The sequence below is a fragment of the Chelonoidis abingdonii genome, chromosome 8 (assembly GCF_003597395.2).
Source record: "Chelonoidis abingdonii isolate Lonesome George chromosome 8, CheloAbing_2.0, whole genome shotgun sequence".
Taxonomy (NCBI): domain Eukaryota; kingdom Metazoa; phylum Chordata; order Testudines; family Testudinidae; genus Chelonoidis; species Chelonoidis abingdonii.
The window spans coordinates 37,364,406-37,378,165 of NC_133776.1; the positions used below are offsets into that span (position 1 = coordinate 37,364,406).

General features: G+C 43.2%; 1 protein-coding gene across 10 annotated transcripts in view; it reads left to right on the forward strand.

The window, feature by feature from the left end:
* Positions 1 to 13,760, forward strand: part of DOCK10 (dedicator of cytokinesis 10) — a 241,168-nt gene that overhangs the window by 159,299 nt on the left and 68,109 nt on the right. For all 10 annotated transcript variants that reach the window (XM_075068541.1, XM_075068543.1, XM_075068534.1 and 7 more), the window contains 7 exons: positions 619 to 711; positions 2,782 to 2,905; positions 3,087 to 3,208; positions 3,919 to 4,002; positions 4,537 to 4,629; positions 6,411 to 6,529; positions 12,992 to 13,061. In XM_075068541.1, the coding sequence (XP_074924642.1) occupies positions 619 to 711; positions 2,782 to 2,905; positions 3,087 to 3,208; positions 3,919 to 4,002; positions 4,537 to 4,629; positions 6,411 to 6,529; positions 12,992 to 13,061 (705 nt within the window). The remainder of the gene's footprint in view (positions 1 to 618; positions 712 to 2,781; positions 2,906 to 3,086; positions 3,209 to 3,918; positions 4,003 to 4,536; positions 4,630 to 6,410; positions 6,530 to 12,991; positions 13,062 to 13,760) is intronic.

Sequence of the window (13,760 nt, forward strand, 5' to 3'; positions counted from 1 at the left end):
AGGCTGCAGGGCTAGTTCTACTATCCTTATGTTTGTGTGTAACCCACTGGTAGGTGTGTGTTACAAGTCTCCATCTGTGATGGAAATGAGTTGGTTCAGCCCCCAGCTACAGAGCTGTAGCAACTCTGACTTTTCACTCTGGAGGTCCCCTGTTCAGCCTTCAGCATATCAGCCAAGCTGGTGGTCGTCATATCTGCATGGCTCACTTAATGAACAGCAAAATGTAGATTGTGCATGTTGAGGTATGATGCATTAAAATGGCATTAAAAAACTAAGATTATCTATGTTAGATTTCCAAACTAATTTTGTTGTATACAGAGTTGTTCAATGAATACGGTGCAAAAGTGGGAGAACCTGCACCTCAGTTTTCCCATACATAAAATAAGCTAATCAAGAATCATAGAGGCTAGAATTAGAAAGGACCTATTAAATACCCTGGTCCTGCCAGTGCAGGGAGTTATTGTTGTGCCTAGAGATCCCAGTAAAGCTTTGGAGTTGAATTGTGTAGGATGAGTCCATATAAAGGAAAGACACTTTTGTAAACCCCTTATGAGCTATGGCTATTTTAGTATTATCAGCATTCCTTGACAACTGAACTGAAGTATTATATTTTAACAGTGTATTTATGGGAAACCTGGCGGACCATTATTTACAACAGCAGCCTACACAGCAGTGCTACATCATTCACAGAATCCTGATTTCTATGATGAGGTCAGTCCATTCTTCACTGACTAGATAATATGCATTTAATTAAAGGCATAGAAATGAAAAAAAAAATCACCTGCCTGCTATAAATGTCATATATCCAGGTGAGTGTGCATTTCATTAGATAGAAAGATTTTTACTCACTGAAATAAGTGCACAGCATGAAATAAAATCTCACCATTTCTCTGAACACATCATAATGGTCAGTCTTTCTGTAAAGTCTTTTGTGTACAGACTTAGTAATGATCAGTCCTGCTCTCTAATGTGTTTGCCTGTATCAAAGGCCATGATCTAACTTTAGCTCTGTTTAACGTTTTCATTACAATATTCTTTAGAGGTGAAATTCATGCATGATGCCCAGATCCAGCTCAAGGCCATCCATACCATTTAAACAATGCATTGGAGTATTTTTGTGGATCCAGTGGCCTGAACACACCACATGGCTTCATCACACATGAAGTGGCTGTGGCTCCCCACAAGCACAGCAACAGTTTTGTGGGATGTAATGCCGTCCACACCCTCAATTGGTGGGGGATAGTAGTAGCTGCCTCAACTCCTTTGCCTGCAAATGGACACTTCACCAACATAAAGCCTGATTCCTCAGGCTTTATGCAGGTGAACTGAATTTCACCCTAACCAATCCAGAGTGCTCCATAGCCTTGAGTTGTTAGTGTTTTTGACAGCACACTAACAAAGGATTGTTGGTCTTCTAGACTTTGCATTTATGGTTTCAATGTATACTAATACTGGTAATACTGCAGACAGCAGGGCCAGTAATCATTCAGCATTTTCCAAACAATTGGCTTAGTCCTGTGCTCTTAACTGGCAAAAGTTTCCATTAATTTCAGTGAAATTTAGCCTGAGTAAAGCGCACAGGTCAAACCCAATGGATGGAATTCCTCCAAAAACAGAGTATCCATTGAAGCTCCATGTTAAGAGCTTAAGGGGGCCTGATTTTCAGAGATTCTTAGCATCTATTGACTTCAACTGGTGTTGAGGGTGCTCAGCACTTCTGAAAATCTGGCCCCAATTGGTTCAGAGGGCCTTATGCAAGCCCTCCATATTACAGTGAGTTTTTTTCAAACATGAATGAAGTATTGAGTTCAGACTTCACCATCTAACAGAAATTGATTTGGGTAGGCCAACTGCACAGTATTGACCCTGACAACAACACATTTAGTGCAGTATCTAAAAGACTCTAGTGCAGCATCTGAAGGAATTGTTTTAAGCTGCATGTTTAAATGCTCATTTCACTGCTATGTTTATAATATATGCTCTCCGCCCCTTAACCTGATATAACATCAGAAATACGTCCCGACCCAATTCCTAACTCTTACCTCAACTGCAGGATTAGTTTAGGTACAGCATTACTTCATAACTACTGTGCATAAGGGCTCTTGTCCATAAGTCACCACCGTAACACTTTTCAGTGTATTTTTCCCATGTCTTTCAATAGATAAATAACAGCCCACCTTGACTTTGTACAGATTAGAGAACAATAGAATAGTTTTCTTATTGTGGCCTATGGGATGTATGACTCATCCGAGATCATAAATAAAAGTTTTCATTTTTACATCAACCCTTGTTCACCTTCAGTCTTTATTATAAAATGAGTTATGATGACATATCATTAGTATTTTTAGCTTAAAGGATATCCAGGCTGACTCACTCTCCTGCTAAAGGAGGAGTGATAGGGAAAGAAAGAATGGTGACTCCTGGTTTGGGTCAGTGTTGAGTCTGATGTTGTAGGGATGATTGGTTCTAAGCAGCCTGTTTGAACAGGGTTCTTCAGTTTTCAATTCTGTGCCATTTCATTAGAAACACAATTATTCACTCAAAGGAAAAAGAAGAAAAACCAGTTTAAGTCGGAGTAATAAATGGTGTGTCTCAATGATTTCTTTAAAAAAACAGCTGTTACACCACTAAAAAGAGCAACACACAAAGAATCAATTGCCAGTCAAAAGGCCAGCTTTAATTAGAGATATATAGAAAGAGAGATTTATCCGTTAGAGCCCATCTCTTACTCCTGGTTTATTCCCTTTAAACTAAAGAGAGGTGTAACCTTTTACATTTCAGGTGAAAATTGAGCTTCCCACTCAACTCCATAAGAAACACCACATTCTGTTTTCATTTTATCATGTCACCTGTGATATAAATGCAAAAGCTAATGCCAAAAAGAAAGAGGCTCTGGAAACACCAGGTACTTGCAGTAGAATTACTTTCAAATAATTCCTTGCTAATGCTTGTCTGCATTATGTTTATAGTGATATATGTTCATCTCAGGATTTCAGAATTTCTGTTTGTGGCTGTTACTTACTATTATCCTGTGAACCAAAGATCTTATACTCTTAAATGTCATATTGATTTGCTCTTGTGTGCAGTTGGATATGCTTGGCTTCCTTTACTGAAAGATGCCCAGTTAGCTTCTCAAGAACATAACATTCCAGTGACAACCAGTTTGCCTCCCAGTTACTTAAGCCTTCAAGATCCTGCAAGTGGAAAGGTATTAAGTAATATTTATATATTATTCAAAAGGAATAGAGAGATTGAAATATGACTGATTAAAATGATAGGGCCTGCTTCTCATTTATGCCTTGCTGGCAATGTAAAGGAGCCATTGTGTAAACGATAAACTGGACCATACTGCTTAGTGTGTTCATATGTATAGCATTCAGTTTTTAAGTTAATATGTATACCAACAGATCGGGGGCAAATTATGCCTCTTCCAGTGGTGTGCTGGGAAAAGGAGGTATCCCACCTGACTGGAAGTGCATGTATAAACCATAAATTCTTCCCAACTGCTGAAGGGAGAATGGTGAAGAGTGATTTTTTTATACAGTTGTAGCTGGGGTTCCTATAAAGTCTGACAAGCACAAGTCCCATGATCCTTGGCATAGTGCCCAGGATTCCCCACTGACCCTTGAGCTGTGCCCAGTTAAGAATCCTCAACAGGAGAGTTACGGGCAGTTTCCTCTCCCTTTGTACTAACTGAGCAATGCAGAGAGAGTTGAGTAGGCCTCTGGATCTAGTCTGTTGCTTTGTGACATTGACAGGATAGTGGGGGAACTCCCATTGTGACTGAGACTTGAATATTTAAAATAGTACAGTATCCTCTGCAGCAAAAAGTGATGCAGAACTGAACAGTGTTGACATGTTTGTACTCTTATGGTGTTTGCAAGTGTGGAAATAAGAAGAAAATATTTTTTACTGCAGAGTGGAAGTGACATTAAGTGGGTAGACAGTGGGAAGCTGCTTTTCAAAGTGTCTTCATTTGTTGTATCGACTGTAAATACTCAGGTGAGTTTGCATTTTCTCTCAGATATCTTTACTCTTAATCAGAAGTGTGTGCTAGAAAAAACCTGACAAATGATCTTAATATATCTTAAATCTTGTATGAATCTGTTCGTCTAACATTAAAGATAATCTGAATGTAGGTCGGCTAAGGAGAGAGGAGTGATAATTACACCTTTTAAGGAAAAAAGAGGCATTATTTTGGATGATCCAGGAGGGAGTACCTAGAAATGTAAAAACATCCTAATGTTGAGATCTGTTAGATTAGGGGATAAACCCATTGTTCAGGACACTTAAAACAAGACTGGACAAAGCACTAGGAAATACACTCTCTGCTGGTAAATGAATGGACTATGTGGTCTAATCCTTGTTGGTCTTTTCCATATCTGATTCCTTTTATTCTGTGATGCCTTGTGCTGTATAGTGTAAAATTCCTGGATTCTAACCACCATAACCAATTCATTGAGATGGTTAGCAAATATTTGAATTGCAGTCCATGCTAAAATAGGTATTAACTTTAGCATATGTTTACCATTTTAGGATCCATATCTGAATACCTTTTTCCAGCAGTGCCAAAAAAGAGAAATGGATCTCTCCCAGCCTCTTACCTCAAGCTTTGTCATGTCCTGTAAGGTAAAATAATTTAGAAGTGTTATAAGCTGATGTTGGTAAATAAATTTTAAGGGCCAAATTCTAGTTCTCTTTGAATTTGCCTCCCAAGTGAGCCCATGGCCTGCTTGTGTTTCTAAATTGCCATGGGTTGGATTGTGTCCCAAGACACAGATCACCATAAAGGAGGGCATGTTGCTGTGCTGCTCCAGGAGCAATGCAGAGAAGGAATTGGGGCTTGCAGAGCCATAGTTATCTTGCTGCTCCCCTCTTGCTCCAGAGAGTAATTGTTTTTTTCCATGCCTACGTCTTCCCCTCCCCTTCCTGCATGAGAGCTGGGGGTAAGAAATGGGCATGCAGTGCCACGTACCCCTGCATGCCTGGACCAAAGATACAGGTAACCCTCATACGGGGGATCTTACTCCTGTTTCCATTCTTGTATGAATGCTCACTCCTACAACGAATTCTTAATCCATTTGGCAGTGGGCAAATCACATGGACCCACCCTAAAATATGTAGTTTGAAGTGGAGCAGGAAGGAGCTAGAATACTGAAGGGCAAGATAAGGAAAAATTAACTTCCTTGGTGATCATCTAAATCTAATAGCAGTTTCTATGTTTAGAGATTAAAGTGAAGAGTATTTTTCTCCCATTGCTCCATTTTCACAATTAAGCTGATTTTATTAAGCTGCTTAGTAAAAGATAATTTTTCTGTAACTTTCCAAAAGTTGTGACATTTCTCTGGACAACTATTTAAAGATGTCCTTTTTTTTTTTTTTTAATGTGTATGAATGTTTCTGAAAGTGAGATATTTGTTTTGTTGTTTTTATATGTAGTAACAATTGGTCCTAGTTGAATTTAAAAATTGTGACTATTTTCATCAATAAAAACATTAGGTTCAGTTTTCTCTATTATATAAATTGTGTATATTCAGATAGTTACAAGGTGTTGGAAAATGTTTGTGAATACCCAAAACTTGCACAAATTTTAGCATGAGTGATTACACAGCCAGAAAAGTATGTTAGAAGTGAACTGTTCATTATTTGCTGCTTTTTGTCTGTCTCTTTAATATATTTTAATCATCCAATCAGGAAACAGAAATAAAATCACAAGAGCTAAGTGACCAATCGCACAACATAAATAGATAACAAATATTCAGTGTGAACAATTCATTAACAAACAATAGGAAGGAAAATATTTGCCCAAACTTTCAGCTTTTATTTACGAATCACAAATGCATTTGCAGAACATCAGAGAGCTAAATCCATAACAGTATTATTTTTAATGAATAACTCAATTAGCTCCATCAGTTAAGATAATGGAGTGTCATTGTCCAGTCAGTCTAGAATGTAACACTGTTTTTAATAAGTGTGATTTTTGACTTGGTCATAAATATTTTATCCAAAATGAGACACAGCATATGAGGTCTCAACCCAGTATAATTTTTTCTCAAAAATTTAGGGGAAAAAATCTTTAAAAGTAAGAACTTCAGTCCTTCACAATTGGTATATATATTCTACTTCTTAACTGAAAAAAAAAAAAGGCAGACAATAGTTTCTACTTTATAATCACAGAATAATCAGAAGATATAAAATCCCAAGAATAAAAATTCAGGGAACAAATTCATACTTCAAAAAATATCTTGACATGGAGCATGATTCTCCACTGTCTTACACTGATTTAATTCCACTTACTTCGCTGCAATTACCAGAAGGTGAAACCAGTGTAATGGAATGGAAATTCAGGCCCTGGTGGATTGTGCTTTATGTCCGTAATCTATCATTATTCTTCCTTGTGTCTGATACAGAATTTACTGAAAATTGAGAAGATCCATGTAATTATGAATTTTCTTCCTGTGATCCTGAATCAACTCTTTTGGATTCTGGTACAAAACGACGTGGATGAAGTTACCACTGCTGTGACAAGGTATCCAAAAAATTGTTTTATATATTAGAATTAGGGCCAAATTCAATCCAGAGTATGACTGTTGACATGAGTCTAGTTATGAACCAGGGGTGAACTTGGTGTTTAGATTTTAATAGAAGATGAGCTCATTATTTTAAAATGTCTGTCTGACTCCTAGATCTAACACAGAGCTTTCCAGGTAAGTCAAGTAACTTAGTGTAGGATATGACATCACATAATTGACATCACCCACAAAATTTATTGTTCCTATGCAGACATTGCTTTCACTACTATTTCAAATCAGTTGGCAGCCAACAGGTAAAGAGGGGGTTTGCTATAAAATGTATAATTCTCTGAGGTGCTGAGCCCTTCCTGAATGGTGCTTAGTGTCCTCAATTCCCTCTGACTTCCTTGTGGGTTGAGGCTGCTGAGCACCTCAAAGAAAGAGGTCAGTGCCTTCTAAGATTAAGTTTATAAATAGATGAGTCAGGTCCAGTGGCAGAGTTAGAGTTAGTGAGGCCCTGTGCTCAGCTTCATTTTGGGGGGCCCTCCTTGGGACCCAGCCAAGAAAAAGAACATTATTATATCTCCCCCAGCCCCCATTTTTCATTCTTTTTTTCTTCATCCTCCCCCTATAGGTAATAGGAAGTAAATGAAAATAAACTGAGGTACCTTGATTGTTTTTGTAGACTAACTTATTCTTCCACAGACCACTTCAAAATCGCTGAGGGTCTCAGCAGATCACTTAATGATCTTTCCAAATATTGTTTGTGCCATTAGATAACTATTGTAAAGCGCTTTTTTACGTGTGTGGGGGGGCGGGGGTGCAGGAGTCAGGGTAGGCAGGGGGATCGGAGTGTGCTGGATGCAGAGGACAGGGGGTTGGGGGTGTGGAGGGGGAGAGGGTGTGGGGGGGGTTGCAGGAGTCAGGGAGGTCACGGGGCTGTGGGGGTGTGAGGTGGGTGCAGGAATCAGGGCTGGGGGTGCAGGGTCTGGGAGGGAGTTATGGTGCAGGAGCAGGCTGAGCGTTCAGGTACAGGGTCTGGCCAGGAGTTTGGATGCAGGAGGGGGTTCAGGGTTGGGGCAGGAAGTCGTGATGTGGAGCGCTTTCTTGGGGCAGCTCCCATTTGGTGTGAAGAAAGCAGGAAGGAATGGGAGGAGAGTGCAGGAGCTCCCATTTGGTGCGAGGGGTGGGGGTGGAGATGTAGGGGGTGCAGGAGTCAGGGCATGGGGTGTAGGGGGCTGGGTAGGTGTTGGTGCAGGAGTCAGGGAGGGCAGGGGGCTGGGGATATATGAGGAGGGTGCAGAAGTCAGGGCAGGGGGCTAGGGGTGTGGTCTGGGATCATGGGGGTGTTCCTAACCCCCTGCCCTGAGTGGCTCACAGCAGGGGGCGGGAGGGCAGTATGTGTAGGGGGAGTGTAGGGGCCCCACCTTTGCTCTGTCCTGCTCCGATTCCACTCCCTTCCCCAAGGTCCCGCCCTGCCTCTTCCCCGCCTCCTCCCCTGAGCACGCTGCAACCCCGCTCCTCTCCCTCCCTCCTGGAGCCACATAAGTGCTGGCAAACAGCTGTTTGGTGGCAGGGGAAGTGCTTGGAGGGAGGGAGAGGGACGGGAAAGCGACACAGTCGGGGCAGGAGGTGGGGAGGGGGAGCTTGGCTGCTGCTGGGGTTGGAGACTGCAGCAGGAGCCCCAGGAGCCGGCAGGACCAAACTGCTCTGTGTTTTACTGTAAATCTACCTTTGGTCAGGTCACCCCGTTTTGGACAGTTTGCAATGAAAACATTTGTGCTATAACAATGAACGACAGGGAAGGCATTATCTAAGTAATTAACAGTCAGCTGGAGAGACTTACCAAGGGTCTGTGACCTCCAGGAATGTCCAACTAAAATATTTGTTTAAAATAAAATATTTATTTCCATTATTTACCATGAAATAGATGGGGGGGGGGGGGAGAGAATAATTTCCAATGGATGGGCTGAAAAAGAAAAGTTGTACTGCATAGATTTCTCTTTGTTGGCTTTTCCCCAGCCATTAAAGGCCTGGGTAGTAACCAGAAGACAAACACAACTCAATCCTCAACGGTCCCATTGGGTTTATTAGTGTTGTTAATGTATTTTATGTGTTTACTGAAGCTGGTTTGCTGTGTTTAACTGTTGAAGGGTGATTCATTGTAAGACTTCAGACTCCTGATGCGTGATTCCTCAAGATGACTTTAATGGCAACTTAGGGGGCTCAACGCTTCAAAGGTTTTCAGGCCGAGTACTTCCATGAATAGAAAAGTATGTCTGGAATGAATTTAGCAGTGTCATTCCCCTGGCTGGCAGAGACTGAGCTCATCCTAGTGGTGATGTACTCAGTCTCCAAGAGAAGGATGTCAAACCTTTTCCTATGACCCCTGGCTGCCCAATTAATTAACACTAATGCCAATTGGCTTTGTCCCAAGCCAGAGTTAGTGTTAGTTGGGGAGGCTGGAAAACACAATAGTGAAACAATGGGGTTAGAAACTGGATGGGCAGCCTTTTTTTATGCTCCAATACTTGGCTATCCACCCACTTGGTAGAATATGGCTTCTCAGTGTTTACCTCCTTGTCTGTGTACAGACTTTGTAACAACATTGCTGACGTCAACAGCAACATGCACAGCTGTGCACTGCCAAAACGCTGAGCACGCCTTTCATTGTTTTGCCACTGTACGTGTGTGCACATTGTATTTTGTTTTGAATAGTTTGAAGTAGCTTGCGTTGAACAAGTTAAAAGCTTGAAAAGCAGAACAAGAAGTCAAAATTGTTCATGGTTGTGAAAAAACACTTTCTTTATACTTTGTCTTGATTACTGACTTGCCTTGGGCCCCAGTCATGCAGTCATTACTCCGTCTTTACTCTGCCAAAATTCCCATTGATATCTGAATAGGAGTAAGGACTGAATGACTAGAACCTTGGTGAATAATGTGGTCATTTATTTATTTTTCAAAAGGCCCTAATCACAATAATAAGAAATGAGAAATAGTTTACAAAACAAAATTTAATAAAATAGAAGCTTTTGTGGATTATATAGCAAGAGTGCACAGAAAGCATCTAAAAAAACAAACTCAGCAATTATTATATTGGTACATGGGTTGGTTTATCAGAATAAGAATCCATTATAGTGATACTGATTAACATATATACCAAGTACTTTTGAGTTTGGAGTATGGTCCACTATGTCTTCACATTCGAGAACTGCTGCACTAACGGATTTTTTTTTTCATCCTTGCCACATGAAAACGGGCCATTTATTTTTACATTTTACTGAATAAATAAAGCGAATCCTGCCTTATCTGCTAACTCAAAGAAACAGGGTAGCTAACAGCGGTTGTCTTCTAATAAAGATGGAGCAGAATTATGTTCAGTACCTTTGTGAGTTCTGTGGGGTGATGTCTTAAAAACAGGGAACTCTCAAAAAATATGGCTTCTGGTGCAAGTTTAATTGTGTACAGAGAGGCTACCTTGTTGGAACCTCTGGCAAAATGACTCACCTGCCTTTGCGGGGTTTTTGCACTGTAGTCCTGCCAACCAGGTCCACCAGTGGTTCCTTTTGCATTGTGACCCAGCCCTCTAGTCTGGTCACCTTTGGTCTGACTCTTTTTGCGATAAAACAGGATTTTCACCCATTAGTCCCAGGACCTCACACTGGGCCTGGTCCAGGCCCCGTAGTCCTTCTGGCCTCTTGTGTTTGGGGCCTTCTGGCTAATCTTCTCAGTGAGGCTGTAGAGCAGAGGTTCTCAAACTGTGGGTCGGGACCTCATAGTGGATTGCAAAAATGAGGTTGCCAGAGCCAGCATTAGACTTGCTGGAACTCAGGGCTGAAGCTGAAGCCCAAGCTTCACCCCCACCTAGGACAGCGGGGCTTGGGCTGCAGCCTCCTCTCCCACAACCCGGGCAGCAGGGCTCGTGTTTTGACCGCCTCTTAGGGTTGCCAAGCCTCCCGGTTTTGCCAGGAGTCTCCCAGAATTGGGCTCTATCTCCCAGAGGCTACTGAAGCCAAATTGGGAGATTTTAGGCCGCTAAAAGTCCAGCGGCACAGCAGAGCTAAGACAGGCTCCCTGCCTGCCCTGGACCCATGCTGTTCCCGGAAGTGGCCAGCACATCCCTGCAGCCTTTGGGGTGGAGCCAGGGGTTTCCATGCGCTGCCTGCGCCGCTGACTCCGCAGCTCCAACTGTCTGGGAACTGCAGCCCATGGGGGGTGAGGGGCATTGCTTGCAGGCATGAGCAGCGTGTGAAGCCCCCTGCTCTCCCCGCCCCCCAGGGGCCACAGAGATGTGCCAGCCACTTCCAGGAACGGCACATGGAGGGGGAAGTGCACGGAGCCCCCTGGCCTCGCTTAGCTCAGGTGGCTCCTAGTTAGCAGCACAGTGGGGCTAAGGCAGGCTCCGCCCCTGCAGCTCCCATTGGCCACAGTTCCCAGCCAATAGGAGCTGCAGAGTCAGCACTCAGGGCACAGGCAGTGTGCAGAGATCCCTCTCTGCACACTGCAAGGACATGTCGACCACTTCTGGGAGCTGCATGGAGCCAGGGCAGGCAGGGAGCCTGTCTTAGCCACGCCTCACCACTGACCGGGACAACCCAGGGTAAGTGCTGTCCAGCTGGAGCCCACATCTCTCATCCCCTCCTGCACCCCAACCTCCTGCCCCAGCTGTGAGCCCCATCCTGCACCCAATTCCCTCCCAGAGCCCACACCTCCTCCTGCACCCCAAAGTCCTCCCCCAGCCCTGAGCCCCCTTCAGCACCCATAGTCCCTCCAAGACATTGCACCATCCACCTCCCCCCATGCACCCCAACCTCCTGCCCCAGCTTCATCCTGGAGCCCTTTCCCATACTCTGAACCCCCCAGCCCAGAGCCTCCCAGCCTGGTGAAAGTGAGTGAAGGTGGGGAAGAGCGAGTGACGGAGGGAGGGAGAATGGAGTGAGTGGGGTAAAGCCTTGGAGAAGAGGTGGGGCAAGGGTGGGGCCTCAGGGCAGGGGGCAAGGGTATTTGGGTTTGTGTGATTAAACAGTTGGCAACCCCACTCCTCTCCCCCCAGCCAGGGCAGCAGGGCTCAGGCTCCAGTCCTCCCCATGGGATCATGCAGTAACTTAAAAAAAAAAAAAAGAGTACGGTGGCACCTTAAAGACTAACAGATTTATTTGGGCGTTAAGATTTCGTGGATAAAAAGCCTGACTTCTTCAGCTGCAACAGTTGGGGGAGGGATAGCCTAGTGGTTTGAGTATTGGCCTCCTAAACCCAGGGTTGTGAGTTCAAGCCTTGAGGAGGCCATTTAGGGAGCTGGGGCAGAAATCTGTCTGGGGATTGGTCTTGCTTTGAGCAAGGTGTTGGACTAGATGACCTCCTGAGGTCCCTTCCAACCCTGGTATTCAATGATAAGGTGCCACCGGACTCCTTGTTGTTTTTGTGGATACAGGCTAACACGGCTACCCCCGATACTTGTAGTAACTTTGTCAGATGGGGTCATGATCCGATGAAGTTTGAGAACCCCTGCTGTAGAGGAATCTGGTCCCTTCCTCTATGCTGGGTTCTGGCCCAGGGATCCTTTTAGTAAGTGATTAAGGTCTGTCTGGTCAGACCTCTTGTTTCTTCCAGAGACTACTCTGTACATTATCCCCCCTTCTCTTCAGGAGGCTCATATTGTTGGGAGGGGTGGGGAGGGGCCTCTTTCCCAGGGTCAAGGGAGCTAGTCCTAGTTCTCAAGGCAACAAAGGAAAGGAAATAATTTAACAGTAGCATCTTCTCTGTCCTACGGCTCTGTGCTTGCAAGAAACTAAAGGTAGCTTGGCTCTCTGCTTTCTCCTTTCTGGGAGCTGAGGGTGAGGTCTGTCCACCGCCCCCGGCTGGGCCCTTCTGCACTGAGCTCTCCCTTTTTAAGGCTCCTCCAAGTTTGGCATGGGGCTGGGATGCCTGAGCTAAAGTTACTCTTTAACCCCTTCTTGCCTGGTGTGGGGTTTGTACAACCCACCACTGAACCCTTCCTTTCTAATAGTCCCTTTGCCAGAGTTCTAATCCCTGAAAGGTTAAAATAGAAATTCTGGCACAACAGCCTTAAATAGACTTTGATTCTCAACTTCATTAACACACTCTCTAATTGTCTTCATTGTAACTTCTTCATAATAGTCCCAGATCCATATAAGTGTTGAAATGTTTTCCAGTAACATGTAGTTTCATCTCTCAATAACGTAATAACATCAACATCACAACTATTAAAATTGTTGTAACTGGGTGTGTTTTGTTAGAATAACAGTAGCTTTTTAGAGTAAGGCCCTGATCCACCATTGTGACCCACTACTGTGCCCACATGTAGTGCCCATGAAGATTGTCCACATCTATTTTGCATGGATCAGACACATAACTGGTAATTTTGAATCTGATGTATAATGAGTGTGATATAAGGTAAAGCATGTAAGGATATTTTTCTGCCTTATGCTGCAAGATAGCTCAATATCTTTCTTTTCCAGGGTTCTTACTGACATTGTTGCCAAGTGCCATGAAGAGCAACTAGAATACTGTGTCCGTTCTTATGTAAAGGTATGAAATATCCAATTGACCTTTGATCATCTCCTGTGTGTTGCACATTATTTCCATTTTCTCTTTGTGATATTTTCTTGTAGTTTTTCCAGCATTTGGTCAGTTGCCTTTTGACCCTTGAGATGGTGCAGTGATAGGGCTCTAACCTAGGCCTTGGGAGAACCACATTTCATTCCCTGCTCTGCCACAGACTGCATATTTAACCTTGGGCAAGTCACTTAGCTTCTCTGAGCCTCAGTTCCCCATCTGTAAAAATGGGGATAATAGCACTGCCCTTCCTCACAGTGGTGTTTAGAGGATGGATACACTAAAGACTGTGAGGTGCTCAGATACTGTGGTAGGGGGCTATATAAGTACGTAAGTTTGATAGATTTATGTATAGTTCAAGGAGGTATTTTGCAGCATTCACATTAAGTGGTTTTGTTGCTTCATATTGATCTGCCATGTGTACTGTATGAATATAAGGGGTTTCTCCAATAGCATTTAACAAATTACAAATGGACAAGTGAAGTTTAGTGATAATTTTTACTAAAGAGGTGTTCCTTTTCTTTGTGCTTGCAGATTGCTGTATGTTTCTTCTGTTATATAGTCTTAGCCTTCTATTGTTTTCTCAGGATATCTTTTGTTCCTCCAAGTAACTGTATATTTGTACCTGGTTCTGAGATGTGAAATATTTTACTTTCTGGCGTGGTTCCTTGC